This window comes from Halichoerus grypus, chromosome 9 (genome assembly GCF_964656455.1).
Source record: "Halichoerus grypus chromosome 9, mHalGry1.hap1.1, whole genome shotgun sequence".
Taxonomy (NCBI): domain Eukaryota; kingdom Metazoa; phylum Chordata; class Mammalia; order Carnivora; family Phocidae; genus Halichoerus; species Halichoerus grypus.
In genome coordinates, this window is record NC_135720.1 from 31,477,293 (window position 1) to 31,501,433 (window position 24,141).

The 24,141-nt window shown below is 38.3% G+C and overlaps 1 protein-coding gene across 1 annotated transcript in view; it reads left to right on the forward strand.

Annotated features, from left to right (window-relative positions):
* The window catches only part of MOXD1 (monooxygenase DBH like 1), an 87,272-nt gene extending 77,450 nt beyond the window's left edge, over window positions 1–9,822 (forward strand). The window contains exons 11-12 of the mRNA XM_036120815.2: window positions 7,686–7,854; window positions 8,324–9,822. Of these exons, the coding sequence (XP_035976708.1) occupies window positions 7,686–7,854; window positions 8,324–8,524 (370 nt within the window). The 3' untranslated portion in view covers window positions 8,525–9,822. The remainder of the gene's footprint in view (window positions 1–7,685; window positions 7,855–8,323) is intronic.
* The last annotated feature ends 14,319 nt before the right edge of the window (window positions 9,823–24,141 follow it).

The following is a 24,141-nucleotide window of genomic DNA, read 5'->3' on the forward strand; positions in this document are numbered from 1 at the left end:
AAAATACAAATGGTAATGAATATCAAAACAGTATATAAGATGTCATTCTAAAAACACTAGAATTTAGTCTTGTTTTTATTTTTTTTTCCAAAGATTTCATTTATTTATTTGAGAGAGAGGGGCAGAGGGAGAGGGAGAAGCAGCTTCCCGCTGAGCAGGGAGAGCCCGATGTGGGACTCGATCCCAGGACCCTGGGATTATGACCTGAGCTGAAGGCAGACGCTTAACCAACTGAGCCACCCAGGCACTCCTATAGTCCTGTTTTTAAAACATCAATATTGTTCCTAACTAAGACTTAGTAGCCTTTTTATTCCCTTTAGAATATTTCTTTTACATAATGACTGGAAAATTTCCCTATTCAAGAATTAATCTGAGAGCATGTTGAAAGCAAGTGGACATTCAAAGCTGTTTGTTTTATAAGGTGATGATTCAAAATGTATTCTACAACCTAATTATTTTCTTTTGTGTTCAACCTGTGTAAATCCTCTGAAAACGCTCCACTCCCAAGTTCCAGTGAGCTGTGTTAGAGTCCATGCCTTTGGTCTCTCCCAGGAAATATTGAAGTTGGGTTTTTCATTACTTACAAAGACAGGGAGAATTGCTTCCCAGACCCAGGCTAGTTTTGAGATTCATTGCCCACATAAAACCACTTAACTACATGGTTAAATTTATTTATTCTTCAAAAATACAAGTGAGAAGGAGCCTCTGTTGTAAAATTCATGTTTAGGCTTTAAATCAGATTTTCAAGTGAGTTCATCCCACTGACATCGATGTTATTGAAAGCCAGACCAACAAGGTACTGGCTAAAAGATCAGAAAGAGAAATGGCTTGGATGACTTTTTTTTCTGTTTTACTGAAGAGAATATTGCGAATTTAGTTTCAGGATACCATACTCAAGAAGAATATCCTATAATATATAACCCCTACTCTCCTATCCCATGCCTTTAACGTAACGATTAGTTGGGTTCACAAGTTATTTTAAACATTCTGTAACAATCCTAGGATCAGAGGAGGAGCTGGTAGAAACGTAAAGACAACTACATCCTGTCTCAGGATCTGTCTGTTTGAGGGGTTGCGATTTCCCTCTGCCTCCTACAGATCTAGCAGGGCTTAAGGAAAAACAAAAGGACTCATAAAGATCAGAAAACAGACTAGATCATGCATTTAGATAAATTCTGTATTCTCTGCTGCACCACACATCGACCCTGTGTACGTAGCTCCAGTGAGGCTTATGTGATGGGAAGTTTGATGTAATTTGTTCCATTTCTAAAAAAGAATCAGGGGATGTGTGTATATTTTTCTTTGTAAGAAAAATCACTCCATGTTTATAATGTGTAAAAATCCCCCAGGCTTGTTATAAGGGCTTTAAGGAATGCAGAAAAAAAGGATTCAAAAAGAAGGCACAAGCTATCACCTCAAATTTTGTTAGAAATAAACAATGCTAACATTAATTGAATGTTATTACAGACGTCTTTCTGTGGGGGTGTTGCCATAAAGATGAATAGATTGCTGTTATAAAGATGATAATTTGGTATACTGTTTTAAATAACACAAAATCTTAATTTTGTTTAATTTATATAAAAACACGGGGCGCCTGGGTGGCTCAGTTGCTTAAGCATCTGCCTTCTGCTCAGGTCATGATTCCAGGGTCCTGGGATTGAGTCCTGCGTCGGGCTCCCTGCTCTATGGGGAGCCTGCTTCTCTCTCTCCCGCCCTTCCCGCTTGTGCTCTCTCTCTCTCTCTGTCCAATAAATAAATAAATCTTTAAAAAAATTTATATAAAACACAAAGCTAAAACTGAACAGTTGTCGAACTTCAGATAAACGTGGTTGCTGTTACTGTTTTTAGCCACGAGAGGGAATATTTCATAAAAGGGTCTCAAATGTTGAGAACATAGATTATAAAAGACATTAAAATGTTGCGCACACTTGTTTCACTACATGTTTTGACTTCAGATCATAAAAGATGAAGACATTCATACTTTCACATTTTCCCCCATGTCCCTTTTCCATACCTCCAAATATTTATTACTTAGATTATAATTTTTGTATTTTCAAGATTTTAAATTTTCCCACTTATTTCTCAAACCAAATTCCCACAATATTTAATGCAACTTTTAGAGTTTAATAGATTCAGTGGTAATCCCTAATCTTACAGGATATCTACATTTCCGACTCTTTGATTTGATTCATCAGAATGTTATTTCCAAGTTGGTTCATCAAGAAGGGTTTCCAAGTGCTTTAAAATGCCCTGTGTTTTGTTTTGTTGTTGTTGTTGTTTTGGTTTTTGTGTGTGTGTGTGAATTTCTGCATTTATATCTGGACAGCATTTGGCTGGATATAACATTTTGGGGCCATACCATTTTTTTCCCCTTGGGAGCTCTCTTTGGATGAATGGTAATATTCTTCATCTACCTGTAGAATTTGTAAGTTAAACTGAACATATTTCAGTGTTGAACATCAGTGTTAAATTTTCCTGAAACACAATGTGTTCTTTCATTACATATACTCACTTATTCTTTTTATTATGATGCAAAAATATGAAATGGTAGGATTTAGTCTTGTTTGTGATTATGATTAGCACTTATTATAGGGAAAATTTTTTTCGTATATCTACAAAGTGTTTTCTAATCTATTTCGAATTTTTCACAAGTGCTTTTTCTTACAATTTTTTGGAAGGGTTCTTCTGCTTCTTGCTTTTTCTAATTTATTTGGTGCTAAATTTATTTTATCCTAAATTTATTTCCATTGGTCTGCTACATCCCTTTTCATCTCATTCTGTTGTTTTAAATTCCTGTATGTGAGCTCTTGTTTAATTAAATTCATGCTCTTATTAAATAAACTTAGCACATGAAACACTTGTGAGAATTCTCTCTGGTATAATTGGTTTATATTTTCTTCTAGAGTCAGCTTTTTCTGTCTCTTTTCATGAAATGTGATATAATTTCTTCTTTCCCTATGTTTGCAGGCTTGTTATGTCATTTCTTGCTTATGCTGAGCTAATTCTATCTAAAACGTCTCTTTGCTCTGATAAAATGTGGGTGCATTCTTGTCTACCTTCTAAGCAAATGTGACAGTAGCCCTCTGTCTCCGCTGCAGTTTGAGGTTTGGCTGACATATTTTATGGACACACTTTACCGTATTTTGAGGGTAAAGGCTCTGGGGATGGAGGTATAGAGGTGGAACTGTATACTCTGGATTACAGTGGATGGGTTATTCCTTCCTCAGATGTTCTTAAGAAAATCTACCGAGGAAGTTTTATTTTTTTTTATAAGTTTTTTTTAAAGGATTTATTTATTTGAGAGAGAGAGAGAGGGTGCAGGAGCGGCAGTGGGAGTGGGAGAGAGAGTCTTAAGCAGACTCTGCACTGAGCACAGCCTGATGCGGGGCTCGATTTCACGACCCTAAGATCATGACTTGAGCTGAAACCAAGGGTCAGACACTCAACCTACTGTGCCACCCAGGCTCCCCTTTAAAGGTTTTATTTTTAAGTAATCTTTCCACCCAACGTGGGGCTCAAACTCAGAACCCGGAGATCAAGAGTCACATGCTCCACGGACCAAGCCAGCCAGACGGCCCCCTGCCCAAGTTTTCTAACTGGCTGGGACTGAATCCCTTTCCATAGAGGAATGTCTGAGGCCTTACGTCATGCGGTCAAATCTGCTGTGGCCCAGAAGCTTCTCTTCTATCAGGGAGACAACTTTACTGTGGGCTTCCCAACGTTCCTCTACTCTTGGAGTGTTGAAAGGATTCAGTTATACCTTGTTAGGTCAGATTTCCTGGCTTTCTTCTTTAACAATTAGATTATCAAGTGTATGACATGATGTTGTCTTTTTTCTCATTGGCTTGTTGGTATGTTTTTATTTCTGTTTTACAATTTTATTTTAAAGTCACATTGCTTGAGGTAGAACTTACCTATGACAAAATGCACCCCTTCACAGACAAGATATAGAACGTTCTCATCACCCCCATAAGTTCTCTCCTGCTATGTGGAGACAGTCCCACCTCCCACACAAAGCCCTGGGAAACTGCAAATCTGCTTTCTATCACTACATTAGTTCGATCTTTTCTAGGTTTTATAAAAATGGGATCCTACAGTATGTACTCTTCTGTGCCTGGCTTCTTTGATTCAGGATGTTTTTGAGATTCATCTATGTGGCTGCCTCTACCAGCAGTCCACTCCTTTTTATTGCTGAGTAGTATTCCCTTGTGTGGATACACCACAATTCATCTATTGATTCACCAGTTGAAAGACATTTGGATTGTGTCCAGTCTCTGGCTATTATGAAGAAAGCTGCTATGAACAGTATTATATTAGTCTCTGTATAGACATGTTTTCCATTTTCTGGACTAGCATGGAGTTCTGGAATCACTGGATTTGTTTAACTCATAAGACTCTCAAAATACTCTCCAAAATGAAGTTTCTTTTTACATTCTTACCAGTAATGTATAAGAACTCCTAAATTTTATTTATTTTAAGCGTATGTAGTGGTATCTTATTGTGATTTTATTTTCCATTTCTCTTATGACTAACAATGTTGATCCTCTTTTCACATGCTTATTGGTCATTTATATATGTTCCTTTTTAATTGTTCAAATTTTTGTCCATTGTTTCGTTGGGTTACTTGTTTTCTTATTATTGAGTTGTAAGAGTTCTTTATATTTTTAGAGTTCTTTATACTTAAGATATAAGCTTTCTGTCAGATATATTTTTACCACTAATTTCTCCTAGTCTGTGGAGATTTTCATTTTCATTTTTTAATGGTATTTTTTTGAAGCCCATTTTATCATTTTTTATTTATTTTGTGCTTTGGATATGCTGTGTAGGAAGTCTTCGCTTACCCAAGGTTATAACAATTTTTTCCTGTTTTTTTTCCCCCCTAAAAAGTTTACAGTTTTTAGCTTTTATATTTAGATTGATGATCCATGGTGAGTAAATTTTCATGTGTGTTCTGAGGTAAATACTGAGGTTCACAGTTTTTCATATGGATATCAAGTTATTCAAGAACCATTTGATGAAAAAAAAAACCTTACCTTTTTCCCATTGAATTACCCTGGAATGTTTGTGGAAAATCATTGGATCATAAACTGACTATAGTTCTGGACTCTGAATTCTGTTTCACTGATGTTCATGTTTAGCCTTACTCTAATATCACACTCTGTTATCATAGTTTTATAATAAGTGTTGAAATAAGACCATGTAAGTCCCAAAACTTTGTCATTTGTTTCTTTTTCCAAAATTATTTTGGGTAGTCTAAGTTCATTTCATTTATATATATATTTTTAAATCAACTTGTCAATTAAATTTACAAAGGAAAATTGCTCACCAATATTAAGTCATAATGTAATTTGTCTTTATCAACTACAGTGATTCGTAAATAATACCCTCTTATTTATATATGCATCTGTGTAGACATTTACACACGGCTCAGATGTACAGAAATGAGACTGTTTTAATTTCTAACCCATTCCCAATATTCCTAACCAACTCCCAGTCCCCATGAGAGCAGAACTTGCTACTTCAAGGTTACCTGTTTCTGGCTTAAAGCTGAGTGTTTTAAGGAAAAATACTCAGGATAAATATTTACCTTTTCAGGATTTCTCCTCCTTCCGTCTCTCCATTCCCTGTTCTCCAGGGGTAATCCGGAAGTGCGGTATAGGATAGGCTGGAAGGGGTAGGAGGTTTATTGGTGTGATGTCATTTAGATAGAGGCCTGAACAAAGTCAGCAGGAATGCAGGGGAGACAATAAATATGAGTCCAGCTGCCATCTCAGAGAGGCTCAGGACCACGTGTCCAGGTCACCAGCCCCAGGTCATGAGATCTCCGAACATGTGAACTTTTTCTACATCCTTTTCCATACACTTATAGTAAATTAACAAGTGTGTTTATACCACTTTTGTTAATTTATGCTGTGACATCTAAAACAAAAAAAAATACTGGTTTACTGATTTATTATAGCAGCAAAACTTTTTAAATATTTCATCTATGTACAACAATGCATTACTCACTCATCAGCAAGGCTGGGGGAAACGCAGCCAATTTAGTCCCCCTTAGCGCTTTAGTACGGATTCCAGTGCCACCTTGTGGTAGTTCAGGGGCTTACAGGCTGATGATTTCCTTCCAGCATTTCTCACTGGTTATGAAATTGATTTTCTTTTTTTAAAGATGGACACCTTATCTCTTTGAAAAGCAAATTTTATTCTTAATATTTGATTTTGAAACTTTCAATAAAACCTACCTGTAGCTTTCCACATATTTAAAAGGACATTGTAGGGGTGCCTGGGTTGTTCAGTTGGCTGAGCCAGGGACTCTTGGTTTTGGCTCAGGTCATGATCTCACTGTGGGGTGAGCCCCTATCAGGCTCTGCGCTCATTGTAGAGTCGGCTTCAGATTCTCTCTCTTTCACTTATTAGAGTAAGGGGGCAATAATTTTATTTTAGACATTAAAAATTTATTTTCATAACTCTAAAAGATCAATAAAGGATGGTTAATTTAATTAAAAAGCTAATAATTCAATGTGCCTGAGTAGCTTGTGTGTGTGAGAGTAATTAAAGGCATAGATAAATGAAGAAATTGTAGGGGTGCCTGGGTGGCTCCGTTGGTTGAACGTCAGACTCTTGGTTTTGGCTCAGGTCATGATCTTAGGGTCGTGGGGTTGAGCCCTGCGTTTGGCTCCCCACTCATTGAGGAGTTTGCTTGTCCCTCTCCCTCTGCTCCCCCCAGCCCTGTTCCTGCTTGCACACACACACTCTCTCTCTCAAATAAATTAATAAATATTTTTTAAAAATAAATTGTGAAGATCAAATATTAAAAGTATAAATTCCTTGGGGGTTAATTAGTAGGTAATTACTGGAACCCCTGGAGCATCTACTTGGGATGTTATGGGAGCCAAATACCTACTGGTTGCCCATGATAATCTCCAGGAAGGACCATGGATTAGTTCATGTAAATCTTTGTGGTCTGCCAACACTTACACTTTTCCTTTTTTCAGGAGTCAATAATATAAAACTTACATTTAATGAAAAACATCACTCGAGAAATATCTTTTCAAGCAGATTGTATCATTCTTCTGTGATTTCTTCTTTCTTTCTTCTTTTTTGGGCATTAATGTGTTTTTGTTTTTTTAGAGCAGCAAGTAGAAGCCAGACTATATCTTCTGCAGAGTATTTTTTTTCTCAGTAAAATTTGAAAAATACTGGTTCAGGTTCAGATTTTTTAAATTTATTATCACTTAGGCAAGTCAAAACAGGGCAGCCAGCAGGGGTCAGGCTTTTCAACTCTATGGAACTGAAATTTCTATGTCTTCCAGTAACACATTTCTTTATCACTCCATTAGCGTTAAATTCTGCAGACCGGAACGCATACCAGCTGTATTGTTAAGGAGAGACAAAACAAATAAGCGAGGAATTGTGAAACTGGGAGAAGCTTTCTGAGTCAAAATCATTTATCCAAGAGTAGTACCTATCTGCTACTAAAATAAGGAATTTCATTTTTCTAAAAGACTCCTTACTCGGTATGCGTATTTCTTCTGGCAATTGCTGATGAGTCAATCAATCCTTTGCATTAGGTTTTCTATGTGGTAACACAGGACAAGTCTGAGGTCTATTTTAGAATGTTGAAAAGTAATGGAGACATGTAATGCTTTTGTTCTGAATATGATTAATTGTGGTTATTTTAAATTCAGGACCTGGCCCTTCATTATCAAAAGCCCCAAGCAGTATAAAAACCTTTCTTTCATGGACGCAATGAATAAGTTTAAATGGGCTAAGAAGGAAGGTCTTTCCTTCAACAAGCTTGTCCTTAGCTTGCCTGTGAACGTGAGATGCTCCAAGACAGACAATGCAGAGTGGTCGGTAAGCCCTACTTTGTTTTCATCTTTGGAGAAACCAGATGTCACATTTTACCTAATCCCCAACAGGTAAAAATCTAAGGAACAGACAAATATCCATAAATCCAATGTTTCAGTTGTCTTTTGGTATGTCTGATAATTTATTTGTTCAATAACTGCTTGCGTTGACTGAAAACTCCTGATTCCACTCCTGATTGGAAGATTGACTGTCCAACTAAGGTCACAATGAAGCAGGAATAGGATGAGATGAGAGCTTCAAAAAGCAACAGAGCTGAGTTTGTATCTCTTCTTCCCAAAGGCGCCTCTGGCTCTCTTCCTCACCTCCCTCCGAGTCCCTAAGGCTCTGACGCCCCTGACAGTTGACTCCTTGGGCAGCTACCCCCTCCCACCGATCCCTTCCACCCTGCCCAAGTGGGGGAGCTGAGCAAGACCTTCTCTTCAATCATTGGCATTGTCTACTCTTTGGTTTTCAGATTCAAGGGATGACAGCGTTACCTCCCCATGTGGAAAGACCGTATAAAGCAGAGCCTTTGGTGTGTGGAGCCTCTTCTTCCTCTTCTGTGCACAGAAATCGCTCTCTCGAGCTGCTCGTGGGCTTCGTGGTACTCGGCAGCATGCTGCACAGCACACGCTTGTGGTCCTCATTCTGTGCCTGGGGACGGCGTTTCCTGTGATCCACACGTGTCGGGTTAAAGACACTGTGGGCATGAAGAGTGAGCATGAGGCCTGTGGAGAACGTCCGGTCACACACACCCTGCCTCCCTACGTCCATCCTTCCCTGTCTACCTGAGAGATGTCCATTGGGTTCTCTTCTTTTGCTCAGATATGTCAGATAACATGTATCCATTGCCAATAAAGCAAAACTGGACTGACTTACAACTTTTTAACAATTTGGACAAAGTCAAGTGGAAGTGAAAGAGGTCTTTATTTCCTTCCATGGTTCATTTTATTTAAAGACTCATTACCGTTATTTCACTTTTTAATTGGTGATTTGGCTTCCAGATTGCTTTCTTAAAATGCTTTCACCTTAAAAATGTAAAAGAAAGTACGCTCTGTTTCATGTTTCTTCCTCTTTAAAATTGTTTTTTTTCAAATTTTTTTAATCTTCCTCTTTATTGTTCTTTGGGTGTGACTTCCGCAGTGTGACAATGGTCCTCTCTGTCCTTCAGTGTTAACCCAGCTCTGCCCTTTTCTGTGAAAAACCGATGGGCCCCTTACCTCAGTGCTTTTCAGTGATGCCCATTCTAGCTTCTTTGTTTATCTGAGTCTACTGGTATTCCCAGACTACCCCAAACCCATCTCAGAGTATTTTCTTTTTCCTTCCCTGCTCAGTGCTGACCAGGTGAGTTTTTTCTTGAGTTCTGTCACTCTCTAAAAAGAAAGAAGCTAAGGGAAACACAGAAGTGGTACATAATGGATTGGAGGCTGAGGAGGAAATGTAGCTGGCTGCAAACCCTGTGCTGTGAGGGGTCCTTCATGAGGTTCCAGGTCAAAGGCCAAGTAGTACAAGCCAGCCTAGGAGGGTGGGAGGTCCCTGCAGCACCTCACTGACCATGTTGGGTGTCATGTGCGTGGCATCCTGACTCAATTTAAGTCACAGTTGCTAAGGTAGATTTATTTTTATATTAGTTAATAAACTAACTTTCCTTAGAAAAACCGTCACCAGTGGAAAATCTTGTCACTTTTTAGGTTCCCTTTGTGTAGTTCAGCCAAATCTTGTTGCGTGTCCTTTCCTCATTTCTTAAGCTAAGTCTGTTTGGCTCATATTAATAAACTAAATAAAATTAAATGTTCGTGTGGAATCTTGTACACTCTTTGAAAGAAGCAAGAGATCCAGGACTGATGTGTCCAGTCAAATGGATTGAGAATGTTGCATTTTTGTATTCCATTTGTAAGCCCTTTCTCTCCTGCAAACAATGTCTTCAACACAAACTATATCGTCTTTTAAATAAACATTGTATTTTGGAGTGTTTCCTTCTTGGTTCTCAGAATTTATCGACTTAATGAAATCTGTGTAATATTTATGAAGCATATTTCATAGTTAACTTTACTTGTTTTTATTTCATAAGTGCTATATCGAATTTTATGATTTTCCATCCAAATATTTGTGTAAGAAACACGATAATCCCAAACACTCCCTATTTGAAATTTCATGTTTATTTTTACTTCAGAAAGTCTGAATTTGAGATGTCAAAGTAAAGTGATTTCCTTTGGAAATTATGTAATAATATATTTGTTTTCATTGTTCTTAGTGAGGAAGGTGAATATATAGGCTAGAAAGGGATACACAGCTTTTGGAAGTTTGCATTGGTGGATTCAGGGAATCTACCTTTCCAGTTGATGTACTAATAATGAAGCTGACATTCTTCTCTTAGGAATTCTCATGAATCTATAATTTTGAGGCATTGACTCTTTATTTGAAATTAAAATAGGTTATCTGTTGAAAATTTGGTAGGATTCAGATTATAAGTTAGTTTGCTCTTACAATGAGCAGACCTTCCTGAAGAGCCCAGGCTTTTTTTTTTTAAGATTTTATTTATTTATTTGACAGAGAGAGACACAGCGAGAGAGGGAACACAAGCAGGGGGAGAGGGAGAGGGAGAAGCAGGCTTCCCACTGAGCAGGGAGCCCGATGGGGAGCTCGATCCCGGGACCCTGGGATCATGACCTGAGCCGAAGGCAGACGCTTAATGACTGAGCCACCCAGGTGCCCCAAACCCAGGCTTTTTACTCTGCCCTTGGTCACATTGCATGACCTGTTTCCTAGGCTAGCAGGATTGCCTGAGACCCAAAGGAGGACAGAGTCTCCATGTCTGATTGTCCCTGCTTTGATCCTTAATGCAGGAAGGGTGGGAAAAACATGTATGATGACACCAATATTCACCAAAGCTGGGTGAAGTTGAAGGTATCTTGGATGATCACTTTCTCTGAAGGAGTCTCAGGCAGGATCAAGAGAGTCCTGGTAGTGATAAGAGAGATGCAGTCCACAGAGGCAAACCTATTAAGAGCTTTGAACTTCATCTTAATGGCTAGGGAGTCCCATGATGAGTGGCAAACAGAAGGACACAGGGAAACACGGTAATTGCATTGTACATAATTGTACTGTACAATTTGCTCACCCAAACTTATTGTTGGATACAGAGCCATCTCCTGTTTTCCAGTATGATAAACATTGTTGTGATTATAAGTATTTCCTTACAATAAATTACTATAAGTGAAATCACAGAATTAATAATTATCTGTTTCAAGAATTTTGAATTAATTATAAATTGAATTTTGATGAATATTGCCAGGTGTCTTCAACTTTTTGTTTAAATTATTTTCAGATGGTTCAGAATTCTATCTACCTATCATCTATCTATCTACCTACTTATCTATCCATCTAACTATATCTATCATCTATCTATCTATCATCTATCTATCTATCATCTATCTATCTATCTATCTATCCATCCATCCATCTAACATCTAACTATATCTATTATCTATCATCTATCTATCTATCTATCTATCTATCTATCTATCTATCTATCATCTATCTATCTACCATCCATCATCTATTTACAGAGAAAGAATGATAATTTAAATATGGCAAAATGATAACAATTGAGGACTCTGGGTGAAGGGTTTTTAAAAATCTATTCTTTCTAAGTTTGAAATTATTTCAGAATAAAAAGCTACAAATGTGAATGAAATAATGAAGGATCCACCTACAGTACAATGATCCAAGCAGTCTTTCTCCCCAAGGCAGTAACCCACCTTTTTGGAGAGGCAAAAAGAGAAGTTGGGTTGTGATTATTCCTCAGATGCCTCTGGAGGTTATTTCTCAGTTTGTCAGTTCTGACTAAAGATGGGCATATGCCCAGTTTGGAGGTCCAGAACAAACAAAGGGCTTGAAGAATCCAGAGAGTGGAGAAAGATCCCTAAAACAAAATAGCAAGAGGGCTTGGAGTTTGGAATCATTCAAACACATATATATTATTTGTGTTCTTCCCTGGATTATAAACCTAATGTGTAGTAATGCCTATTCACTGAAGGGAGTCTAGAAAATATGGTAACTTTGAAAAAGTAAATAACAAAATCCATTAATCCTATTATGTAGAGAAGACCACTTTTAACCTTTTGGTGCTTATGCTTCTAGTATATGCCTCTGCAAACATATTTGTGTGAATCCATATTGATGCTAGGCCAGCACTGGCTTCTGCAACAAATACCCAAATCTGAGTGGTTGAACACAAATATCATGTTTATTTAATAGTTCAATGTGTGCGATTCCTTTGGTCACTGACTTTCCTTCTTAAGGTGATTCAGGTCCCCAAGATCCTGTGATTCCATCATCCCAAGATCCCGAGGGTCCTGTGCATTCACCTTGCGAATGGACAGAGCCCTGATCTAGAAGTGACATATATCATTTCTGGATTCACTCTGTCAATTAAAATTAGCCACAGGGCCTCACTGGAATGCAAAAGGGGCTGGAAATACAACGCTTAATGGGGCAGCTGCCTGCCAGTGACCATACTATAGAAGAGCTGTCTCTGCTGCAATAGATACATTTTAGCAAAATTGACTTTTCATCTGGTTCAGTGATACCAAGGTTTTCAAGAGTTAGAAACAATTAGACCAATATAGGGGTGCTGCCTATACATTTTGTCAAGTAGAGCACTAATCAGAATAACTACTATTTATTTCACAAATTTTATGGGAAGCCTCCTGGGAGCCAGGCTCTGCACTAGTGCTGGCCTTAGAATTGTGAGCAAAAACGGATATTATCTCTGCCATGATGGAGATTTAGTCTTGTGATGAAGCTCATAGCTGAGTCAACTAAAATCTCCTATCACCAACATTTCACTTTAAAACGTGGAAGGAGGGGCGCCTGGGTGGCTCAGTTGGTTAAAGCGTTTGCCTTCGACTCAGGTCATGATCCCAGGGTCCTGGGACGGAGTCCCACTTCGGGCTCCCTGCTCGGTGAGGAGTCTGCTTCTCCCTCTGCCTGCTGCTTCCCCTGCCTGTACTCTCTCTCTTTGTCAAATAAATAAAATTTTAGAAAAAATAAATGAAATGTTGAAGGATTCAGAATAAATGTCAGTCCTTCAAATTGAATAAATTGAGCTTTGTGAAAAGCTTATTCATCCACTTTTTTCCATAAATTTGGACCATGAATCCAGTTTGTATCTTAGTTTGATCATCTTAGCCCTACAAAATCTTCATTGACAGTTGTATCCAAATCCAGCTTTGTGAAAAGCTTATTCATCCACTTTTTTCCATAAATTTGGACCATGAATCCAGTTTGTGTCTTAGTTTGATCATCTTAGCCCTACAAAATCTTGATTGACAGTTGTATCCAAATCCAGCATAGTCAAACTGATACGTCATGAGCAGAAAACAGATAACTGAATAGACTGATGGCAGCATCCCATACTCCCCGGGCCAGAGCTGTGTTCCATGAAAAATATGAAAAGTCATGGAAAATTATTTCAAAATTAAACAGGCTTACTACAGAACTTCTCAGAGTCTTTAAAATATAAATATGCATCTTAAAGTCCAAAAGAAGTTATGTTCTATGAAATATTTCCCAATGTACCATGCTGTGGTGGAGCAACATTCCCCAAGAAACAAGCTTTGGGACACACTACTTTCCTGGCCAAACATGGCCAGGTTTCTATAACAAGTTTTTGGAAGATTCCAAACTGTTTGTGGGCAACTATAAAACATAGCCCTACAGACATAGGCCTTCCACTTACGTTCACTGGTCTCTTCCTTACTTCCTGTTCTATTTTGCCAACAAACACACACTACTTTTTTTTTTTTAATTAATCTAGAGATAGTATAATATAAAGAGAGGATTTAAAAAAGGAATTTAAAAGGGAATATTAAAAAAGAATATACTAAAATGAATTACATGGCATGAATAAGGTATTTGAGAAATGTTGACCAATAATAAGGCTGTATGACTTTGAAAAGTTTACAATCTCTAAACAGAGACTAATGGTGTGGAGTTGATGTAATACAAAAAAAAAATTTTGGAAAGTGTGGGGAATAATCTACAAATGTAGGACACAAGCCTGAACTGAGCCAATTTCTTCCTTAATATTTTTAAGTAGCCCCATTAAATATTCACAAGCAAAATAATACCATACATTTATCTAATGCTTTGGAATTTGCAAAGTGTTTTCACAATATTTAATGCTTAAAACTGCTCTTATAAGTGAATACTTACATTCAGAAAAGCTAAGGAGATAGCATTTTATACCTCAATAATCGTGGGAGACCTGTTTTCAATCACTTTACAAACTACATGTGTATGAGCTAGATCCAAATTACTTGGACTTAACTGAGCTTCTGTTTTCCCACCAGTAAAGTGGGGATAATAATTTCTGACCTTATAAAGTGGCTTGTGGACTAAAAGAGGCAATGAAGAGAAAGCACGCGGCACACTGCGCTGTCAATGTTTTCTTCCTCTCTTTGCAAGATCTCACACTGGGGTGCGCACTATCTGACAATCACTGCAGAGTTTTCTCTCCTACCTTTCAGGCATAATCAACTAAAATCTGACTTTAACCAAACTACTTTTGCTGAGCGAATGTTATGTAATCAAATGAATATTAGATCTGGGTGAATTTGACAATCACTCCCTCAAAAAGGCTCTCTAATGACTGACTACTTGTTAGGCCTTTCAGGTCTGAAGAGGAAAAATACCGTATTTTGCTTTTTTTCCCTCCTCTTGGAAATAATGAGTTCTCACTGAAATGAATGCTGGTTCAGAGTTAAAATGAGCCAATACACCTTTCTTGTGTTTTATATGATGAGTTTTGTATGTGAATAGCTTTAAATTCCGCTCTAATTTTTATTGCTTGGTGAGCCTTTTTCGTCTGTATTTGATTACGGTAATTTCACTTCACCTTGAGAAATTATTCCATAAGTTGTCTCCTCTTATTAGTACATGTCTGGAAAAACAGTCTTTTGCAAATAATTCTACTAAATATAATGATACTGTGTTAAGCAAAGATAAGGAAAAATACGGGAAATGAAAGAGAGTGGGGTGGGAGGGGGATGTGTTACAAGGGAAGTATTTCTCCCTATTAGCCACTAGGGGGCGTGCTGCGGTATCTGGCTGTAAATCTTGCAGGCCTGTCAGAACCTGCCTTTCATACCAACTCTATCTACTTCCTTCCCTATTACGTTTATTGGGGCAAATTCTAAATTCAATTACTTTAAAAAAAGTTTAAACTTTTCTTTCTGAGGGTTTAGCTCCGAGGTCAATCTTAGGTCTCTTAGCCTTTTACAGAGATGACTCTAAGTCTGGTTTTAAAATTTCCAATTCGAGGGCGCCTGGGTGGCTCAGTCTGTAGAGCCTCGGACTCTTGGTTTAAACTCAGGTCGTGATGTCAGGATCATGAGACTGGGCTCCGCGCTCGGGACAGAGTGGGCTTGATTTTCTCTCCCTCTCCCTCCCCCTCTGCTCCTCCCTTGTTCACGCTCACTCTCTCTCTCTGTCTCTAAAATAAATGATTAAATAAAATCTTTAAAAATAAAATAAAATTTCCAGTTTGCTGCTTCACTATAGCTTGTGTTTTATACTTCACTTTCCATTTTGAAATTGTTTAGGTCTTTAACTTTCTGTTCTCTTATTTCTCACTTTTTTGGTTTGTTTTCTAATTTAATTTCCCCTTTTAATTCTGATTTCACCATCTTGATCATTGCTTCCCAGTCTCTATTAGTTAGTCCATTAGTTCTTTATGTTTAAAAAATATCCTTCTTTACTCTCTTAACAGCTTGAATCTCATCAGCAGAATCATGAGCAGTGGGTGAGAATACACTTTGCAAACAAGAAACAGGGGAGGAATTTTCCCCCCAGACTCTTTGCATCTGTATCACTGGCTCCCTGTAAAGGATTTCCCAGGACAGCTGAGGAAATTCTCCCAGTGCTTGAAGTCATGTGTTAATCTTACTAGAGTCATAGATCCCATCACTCAGATGACACAGTGGATTTGCAAGAATGGGGTTGCTTTCCACAGACCATTCAGTCCTGATACGAAGTACTCTGTTCTTTAAAACTCCATAGTCCCCAAATTATAAAACCACAGGGTCTGGAGTTAACTTTGACAATTTCATCTCCTAGCCAGGGACCGTATATGGCCATTGGGCTTGGAGAACTGGGCAAATACGGTATACTGAGCCGACTTTGTCGCTTTTGTGACTGCTAATTAGAGAAATTTTCTCTTTCCTTCTTTTAAAATCTTCTATTTTTATGGTTAACAGAGATTTCCTGCAGTCTGTCCTTTGCTTAACTGAGATGTAGTTGTCCATATGGGCTCTGCAGGAAGTCTGTATGCATCCTTTAAATGATTTTAACTTTTCATCAGTCATTCACCCTTGAGTCAAACACTTCGCTATAGACTTGAAATACATTGGTAAACAAGAAAGCTGGAGCTCAAACACAGGGAGAAAAACAGAAGTTGTAGGTATGATTTTTAAAAATCTCTTATTTTTGAGTCCTCTTTGCATAGCTAATATAGCATTGATTCTGATGGCCATAGGACATAGTTTCTTTTCACTTCTAGTATACATCTTGTCATAGTATTTGACATGTATATTGTATATAGCTAAGTGTTGTATTTACCCTCAATGTTAGTGGTATTTTTAGAACTTTTAACTTACTTTTGGTTATTATCTATAGATGAATTCATTTAAATCAATAGTTTAAAAGACCTTTCTTCAAGTAAGAGATCCCTGTATCTCCAATAAGAATATTATTTTTTACTCTGACAAATAAATAGATAAAATCTTAAAAAAAAAGAATATTATTTTTTATGTGATTTGGTCCCATTCAAATCTATCTAATTTATAAATTATACTCTTGAACAGTTTCCCTACCAGAATGAAAGAGGAACTGAGAGGTGGGATGAGTGAGCAGAGAGCCTGCAGAGGAGGAGAGCTTTGACTGTGGTCAATATTGCCTATCTACAGAAAAATATGTACTTGGAATTTATTACACATGCTTGGTCTCCAGCTTATAGTACCTATTTTGACATGAAGAATTGACTTTAAATTTTTGCCTTACTTCATTAAGAGGAACAAAGGATTGATTTAAAGTTGACCCAAGTACTGGGGCGCCTGGGTAGCTCAGTCGGTTAAGTATCTATCTGACTCTTGGTTTCGGCTCAGGTCATGACCTTAGGGTCATGAGATCGAGCCGTGCATTGGGCTCCGTGCTGAGTGTGGAGACTGCTCGAGATTCTCTCTCTCTCTCCCTTCCCCTCTGTCCCTCCCCCTGCTTGCTCACATGCTCTCTCACTCTCTCTCTCAAATAAAAAAAATAAAATCTTAAAAAAAATAGCTGACCCAAGTACAATGAAAAAGCTATAATAAAATATTGAACTTTAAAAAATCCTCTTAAGATTGTTATTTAAAAATCCCTGTCCACTGGACTGTCTAATGTGATTTAACTGAAAAGTTTCCATCATCTCCCTTAGTAACCCCTATAGAGTTTAGCACGGTGAGTTGCCTGTAGTCATTTCACTATAAATATTAGTTGAATAATTCTGAAAGATATAGTTTTAGAGTATCTCCCACCGTGCTTTAAAATTTTTTTTAGCAGAGGGCCACCCTGCCCTAGGCGTGTGGGGTGGGTTGTGTGGGCTGGGTGTCTTTCTGATAATCACCTGTGACCAATAAAGAATAACCAGACTCTAAAAAGGAAGTAAGCCATTGAAGGTGTTATCAATAGAGATGTTAAAGGGATTTAAGCTCCCTGGTTAGCAACTCTAAAGGCCCTCATTGGCAACCCTGTCAGGACCCCTCTCACTCTTGAGAGCTTTTTCTGTATCTTCACTTAATAAACTTTGAATGCTTTACTCAAAAATAAATAAATACATAAAGAAAGAAAGAAAGAATTTAAAGCAGGTTGCCAAATCCCAAGAAGCTAAATATATTTATTATTTAAAAATTCTAAAAAATATCTGAATTTTTGTACCAAATGTGATACAAAGCACGTAATGTCAGACTAAAGAAATCAAGCATTTTCATGTAAAGTTCTTTCATGGGAGAGCTTATTTTTGGTAGAAAAACACAGCAAACAGAACTAGGATATAAGGCTATGTCTTGTAGGCAGGGCTCACTTCGTAAATAGGCAAAATGGATAACCATCCATGTGATCCAGCTTCATGAATTCAAAGGCTTATGGGATGGATGGATAAACTCTGCCTCACTGGTTGATGCCTAAAATTCCAAAACTAGAACATTAATATTTGGTAATGAGGAAGATAATGCAGTAAATCTTATTATTTCTTCCGAAGAGAGAAGGAATTCAGTGGGATGTGGTGGGGGTAAAAGGATTTGAGATGAGCTGGGTGGTGTATTCCATGAAAGAATGAATAAGGGTTCCTGTAAGAGGTAAGAGGCAATAGAAAGAAATCTAAAACAATCTTCTCTCCCATTTTCTTACTGGGCACCAGGTATGTGCATAAGCCACACCCAAGATTTGTCAAAATAATTTACCTTTAATGCATTCTCTCCTGTCACCCACAAAAAACAGCATCAGTATAAAACAAGAAGGAAAACAAGAGGCTTCACAAGAGGAAAAGTTTGTGCAAAGTTGAATGCGGTCCCCTGTACACAGCAGATGCGTTTTCTTTCAGTCCTCTCTAAGGAGACATGGGCCTAATAAAGAATAAAGTTCTGGAGTGGGAGGTCAAGGGAAAAGAGGTGCTCCTTCTCCCATCCTGGCAGTAGGTGTATTCATTGGAGGTAGATGGCCTTTTTTACTGCTGAGTGGTTTTTCAGTGGCTGCATGCACCGCAGTCTGTTTCTGCATTCACCGATTTAAGAATATTTGGGGTGTTTCCAGTTTTTAGTTATATAAATAAAGCGCTATGAACATTCATAGCGCCAATGATGGGCTGATGAAAAGTCCTTACCAAAGAAGGGAGGGGCGACCCATCATTGAAGGCCTCATGTGTTTTTAAGGGATGTGGCTGTTATTTCATGAACAGAGGTCCAGGCCGCAGCAGAGATATTCTCATGACTGGAGAATCCCGAAATCTGGTCTCGTGGACAACACGGTAGCCTGGACTTTGAGCCAATACTGTGGCCCTGCAAATTCCTCATTCTTCTCCCATGTTCTCTCCCCACCCCCGCCCCGACCTTCTACCTTCCACCTGCAGATTCGCCCATTCTTTCTTCTTTCCCTCATCCTCTCAGCTAGACAGCACATGTTTACTGAGCACCCACTCAGGCCATGAACAGGACAAATTTCTGAACTTTCTAGAATTGACCGCCTAATGGGAGAGAAACACCATGAATAGCAATCAGACAAATACCACTATACATATGTGAGAGTGGCTAAAATAAAACACTGAAAGAATGCCAATGAGGAGATGAAGCAAAAATATATCAATTTTTCAGACATCACTGATAGAAATGTAAAATGGTACAGCCATTCTGATAAAGTTTGCAGTTTCCTTTAAAATGAAACATTCACCGCCCCCCCCCACAAAAAATGAAACATTCATATAACATACAACTCAGCCTTCGTGCTCCTGGGTATTTATACTACAGATAGGAAGGCTTGTGTTCACACAAAAACTTACATGAATGTTCATAGCGCTTTATTTATATAACTAAAAACTGGAAACACCCCAAATATTCTTAAATTGGTGAATGCAGAAACAGACTGAGGTGCATGCAGCCACTGAAAAACCACTCAGCAGTAAAAAAGGAATGAGCTATCGATATGAGAGCTTGCATGGTTTCCAGCGTCATTGTGCGGACGGGACAGACAACCTAGAAAGGTTACACAATATGCAATTCCACTTGTGTAGTATTATCCAAATGACACAACCATAGTGGTGGCAGAGAGACCAGCGGTTGCTAGGAATCAGGGTTGGGAGGAGGATTTGACTATCAAGGGGTAAAATGAGGAGGTTTCTCTGTGGTGATGGACTAGTTCTGTTTCCTGATCGTGACAGTTACACAAATATATACATGTGATAAGATTTCCTAGTCTAGGTACCCTTCTCCTCCAAAAAAAGGTACCTGAAAGTCCTGGTGAAATGCCAACATTGTCTGTAGTTTAGTTAATTGTATTGTACCAGTATCAGTTTGCTGCTTCTGACAATGCACTTAGGTTACATCAGATGTTCTCATCCAGGAAAGCTGGATGACTGGTACGCAGACTATCTGTGCTCTAGACTACTTTCAGCTTCTCGTGAGTCTTAAGCTATTCAGAAATTAAAAAGTATAAATGAAAAATTTATAAATAACAAAAACAATTCACTGTGCATTGGTTGGAAAACTCACACAAATAAATACTACTAGGATGGGGATCTGTCCTCATTGGGAGAGTGCAGGGTGGCAGTTTTGTTTTTTTTTTAACCTTACTTTTTTAGAGTAGTTTAAGGTTTACAACAAAATAGAGAGGAAGGTATAGAAATTTCTCACATATTCCATGGCCTGCTCCCTAGATACTGTTTATCAGATAAATTTAGTCAGGAGACTGACACTATTCATAGCCAAGTAATTTTCACATATTTAGTTGATATTAGTTAGTGTTAGCATGGTATTTATTTTTCCATCTTTTTACTTTTAATGGATTTATATTTAAAGTGAGTTTCTTTTGGGCAGTGTATAGTTGGGTCTTGCTATTTTATCCCATTTGATCATTACTGTGTTTCAATTTTTTTTTTTTTTAAAGATTTTATTTATTTATTTGACAGAAACAGACCCAGCGAGAGAGGGAACACAAGCAGGGAGAGTGGGAGAGGGAGAAGCAGGCTTCCTGCTGGGCAGGGAGCCCGATGCAGGGCTCAACCCCAGGACCCTGGGATCATGACCTGAGCCCAAGGCAGACGCTTAACGACTGAGCCACCCAGGCACCCTCAATTATTTTTTAAGAGGGGGAGAACCGTAAGCAGGTTCCACATCCACCGTGGAGGGGAGGTATGGGATATGGGGGTGGGGTAGGGAGGAGCTCTATCCCTCAACTGTGAGATCATGACCTGAGCCCAAACCAAGAGTTGGGCACTTAACTGACTGAGCCACCCAGGCGGCCCTAATCATTTCTGTGTTTTAATTGAAGTCTTTAGACAATTTACATTCAATATGATTAGGATATGGTTGGGTTCAAATCTATTCTCGCTATTTCCTATTTGTTCCATCTCTTTTGTTCACTTTTCTCTCTTTTTCTGCCTTCTTTTGGATTAATTATTAATTGTAACTCCATTTTGTTTCCTTGCTGGCTGCCTGTGACTTTTAGTTATGTCATTTTAGTGGTTGCTAGAGGGTTTAGAGTGTACATCTTTACTTTTCCCGTCCTGCCTTCAAGTGATTTCTCATTACTTTGCATATCGCGTAAGAACCTCTCAACAGTGTACTCCCATTTCTCCTCTTCAGAACTTTTTGCTATCGTTGTCATATACTTTACTTCTACATGTGTTATAAACCCCGTGATATGTGGCATTATTTTTGCTTCAAACAGTGTATGACCCTTAAAGAAATTTCAGTGATAAGAAGAAACATTTTACCCATGCAATCAGCATTCCAGTGAATATTTAATTAGTCCTTGAGCATTACTATTTTCTTCTTTTTACGATGAAGAAAGCAGGTCAGAGACTTGCAAGTTTCTTCGTATAGATCTAGCTTTCCATCTGGTGTCCTTTGCCTTCTGCTTGTCAGATTTCCTTGAACATTTCCTGTATTGCAGGGCTGCCAGTAATAAATTCATTCAGGTTTTGTATTCTGCAGAAGTCTTTATCTCACCTTCTTTTTTTTTAAGAGGAATTTATTTATTTATTTATTTATTTATGTTCAATTAGCCAACATATAGTACATCATTAGTTTTTGAAGTAGTGTTCAATGGTTCATTAGGTGCTCATCAGTGCTCCTCACATCATGTGCTCGCCTTCTTTTTGAAAGGCATTTTTGCTGGGAATTCTAGGTTGTTAGTTTTCTTTTCACTGCTTTAGACATGTGGCCCTTTTGCATTATTTCTGATGGAAATGTACAATCATTATCTTTGTTCTTTTGTGTGTAGTGGGTCTTTTTCTTTGCTTTCTCTTTATCACTATAGTTTTGAGCAATTTGATTATGATATGCCTTGATGTAATTTTTTTCCTGTTTCTTGTGCTTGGGGTTTGTTGAGATTCTTGGATCTGGGATTTATAGTTTTCATCCCATTTGGAGAAACATTGGCTATTATTTCTTCAGATATTTTTTCTATCTCCCATCCTCCTCCTTTAGGGCCTCCAGTGATTTGTATATTAGGCTTCTTGAAGTTGTCCCACAGTGATTGATGCTTTATTTATTTATTTTTTCAGAGTTGTCTTTTTTTTCCCCACTGTGCTTCATTTTGGATAATTTTTATTGCTATGTCTTTCCAGTAATGTACTCTGCTATTACCACCCAGTGTATCCTTCATCAAAGATATTGTAGCTTTCATCTCCAGAAATTTGAAGTGAATCTTTTGTATCTCCCATTTCTCTATTTATCATGCTCAATCTTTCCTCTAGTTTCTTGAATATATGGAATACAGTTATAACTATTGTAACAACCTTGGCTACTCATCCCATCACCTTCATATCTCTAGATCAGTTCCAACCGATTGACTTGTTTTCCCCCCACTATAGACTGTATCTTCTTGCTTCTTTACAGGACTTTTTTTTTTTTGCAGTAATTTTTAATTAAATGGTAGACACTTTGAAGTTTACTGTAATGGTTGCTGGATATTTTTGTATTACTATAAATAGTCTTGAATTTTGTGCTGGAACACTTTAGTTACCTGGAAACAGTTTAATCCCTAGATCTTTTAAGCTTTGTTGGTGGAAACATTTAGTCCAGGGTTAATTTTTTCCTCACTACTGAAGCAAGATTTATCTTAGCATTTTAACCAATGCCCCGATTAATTATGAGTTTTTAACTCTGGCTGGTGGAAACAGATGCTAGCATTACTTTCAATGTTGGGTAACCTCCAGGCACTATTCCTCTCCAAACAGCTCAGGTGTTTTTTCCCCTGGCTTCAGCATGAGCTGACTCATAGTCAACTGAATACTCAATGGGGACTGCTGCAGATTCCTGGGGTTTTCTCTCTGTGCATCTCTTTCCTCTCTCATATTCTTCTTGTGAATGCTAGCATCCTTGGCTTTCTTGTAAGCCCAGTTCTGTCTCCTCAACTCAGGGACACTACTGGGTTCCTTTGATACTAATAGACAGCAGCCTAGATAAATGCTCATAAAACTGAGAAGTTTATAAGTCAACAAATCTCATGGTGGGTTGATATCTGAAATGTCTTGGTTTCTGCCTGAATTTTCATTTCTCCTACAAAGGAGAAGAAAAGTTTATCTACCTGGTCAGTGGGGTTCCTTGGGCGTGGGACACGAATGGGAAGTTTCCACCCATTTCATGGGGCCCAAGTTAAAGGGAAACGCTAAAACCAGGAAAGAGTGCAGAGCTAAGAGGACCAGAAAGCCAAAGTCCAAGTCAGAGTGGTCCAAGCCACAGGAAGCCAGCCATCCAAACAGAAGGGCCAGCTGTAGGTGTCTCTTCCTCCAGGGGTCTTTCTTTTCTTTTCTTTTTTAAGTTTTTATTTATTTGTTTGACAGAGAGAGACACAGCGAGAGAGGGAACACAAGCAGGGGGAGTGGGAGAGGGAGAAGCAGGCTTCCCGCTGAGCAGGGAGCCTGATGTGGAGCTCGATTCCAGGACCCTGGGATCATGACCTGAGCGGAAGGCAGACGCTCAACGACTGAGCCACCCAGGCGCCCCTCCAGGGGTCTTTCTTGACTCCTCCCATCCCTCACGTCTGGATTAGCGGCTCCTCGTCTATTACCCAATAGCATCATGTGCTCCCTTTTTCAGAGGATTTATTACTATATACTCCCTGCATATTTTTCTATGTCCTCTGGCCTATAAATTCTACAAATACAAGAATTATAACTGTCTTGTTTATTGTTTCTCACTTGCTCTTAACTTATTACTGTGTAGAGAGAAAGTACTCAATGAACATTGGTTGAATAAATGTATTCTTTTACAAATTATTAGATGAAAATTCAGGTTGCTTCTAAGGCCAATCTCATCTAACTTCCCTGAGCATTTAATGCAACAATCACTACCTCCTTCTTTCTTCATACTTTCTCTCCTTGTTCTTTCCCAGACTTTCATCTTTTCCTAAACCCTACCCACTCTTTGAATTTAAGGTGGCAAATTCAATAAATGTGGTGGCCAAGCAGGTAATATAAATAAGCATTATGCTTGTCAATTAAAAGAAAATTTGGAATGAAGAGGTCTCTGGCCAATTAAA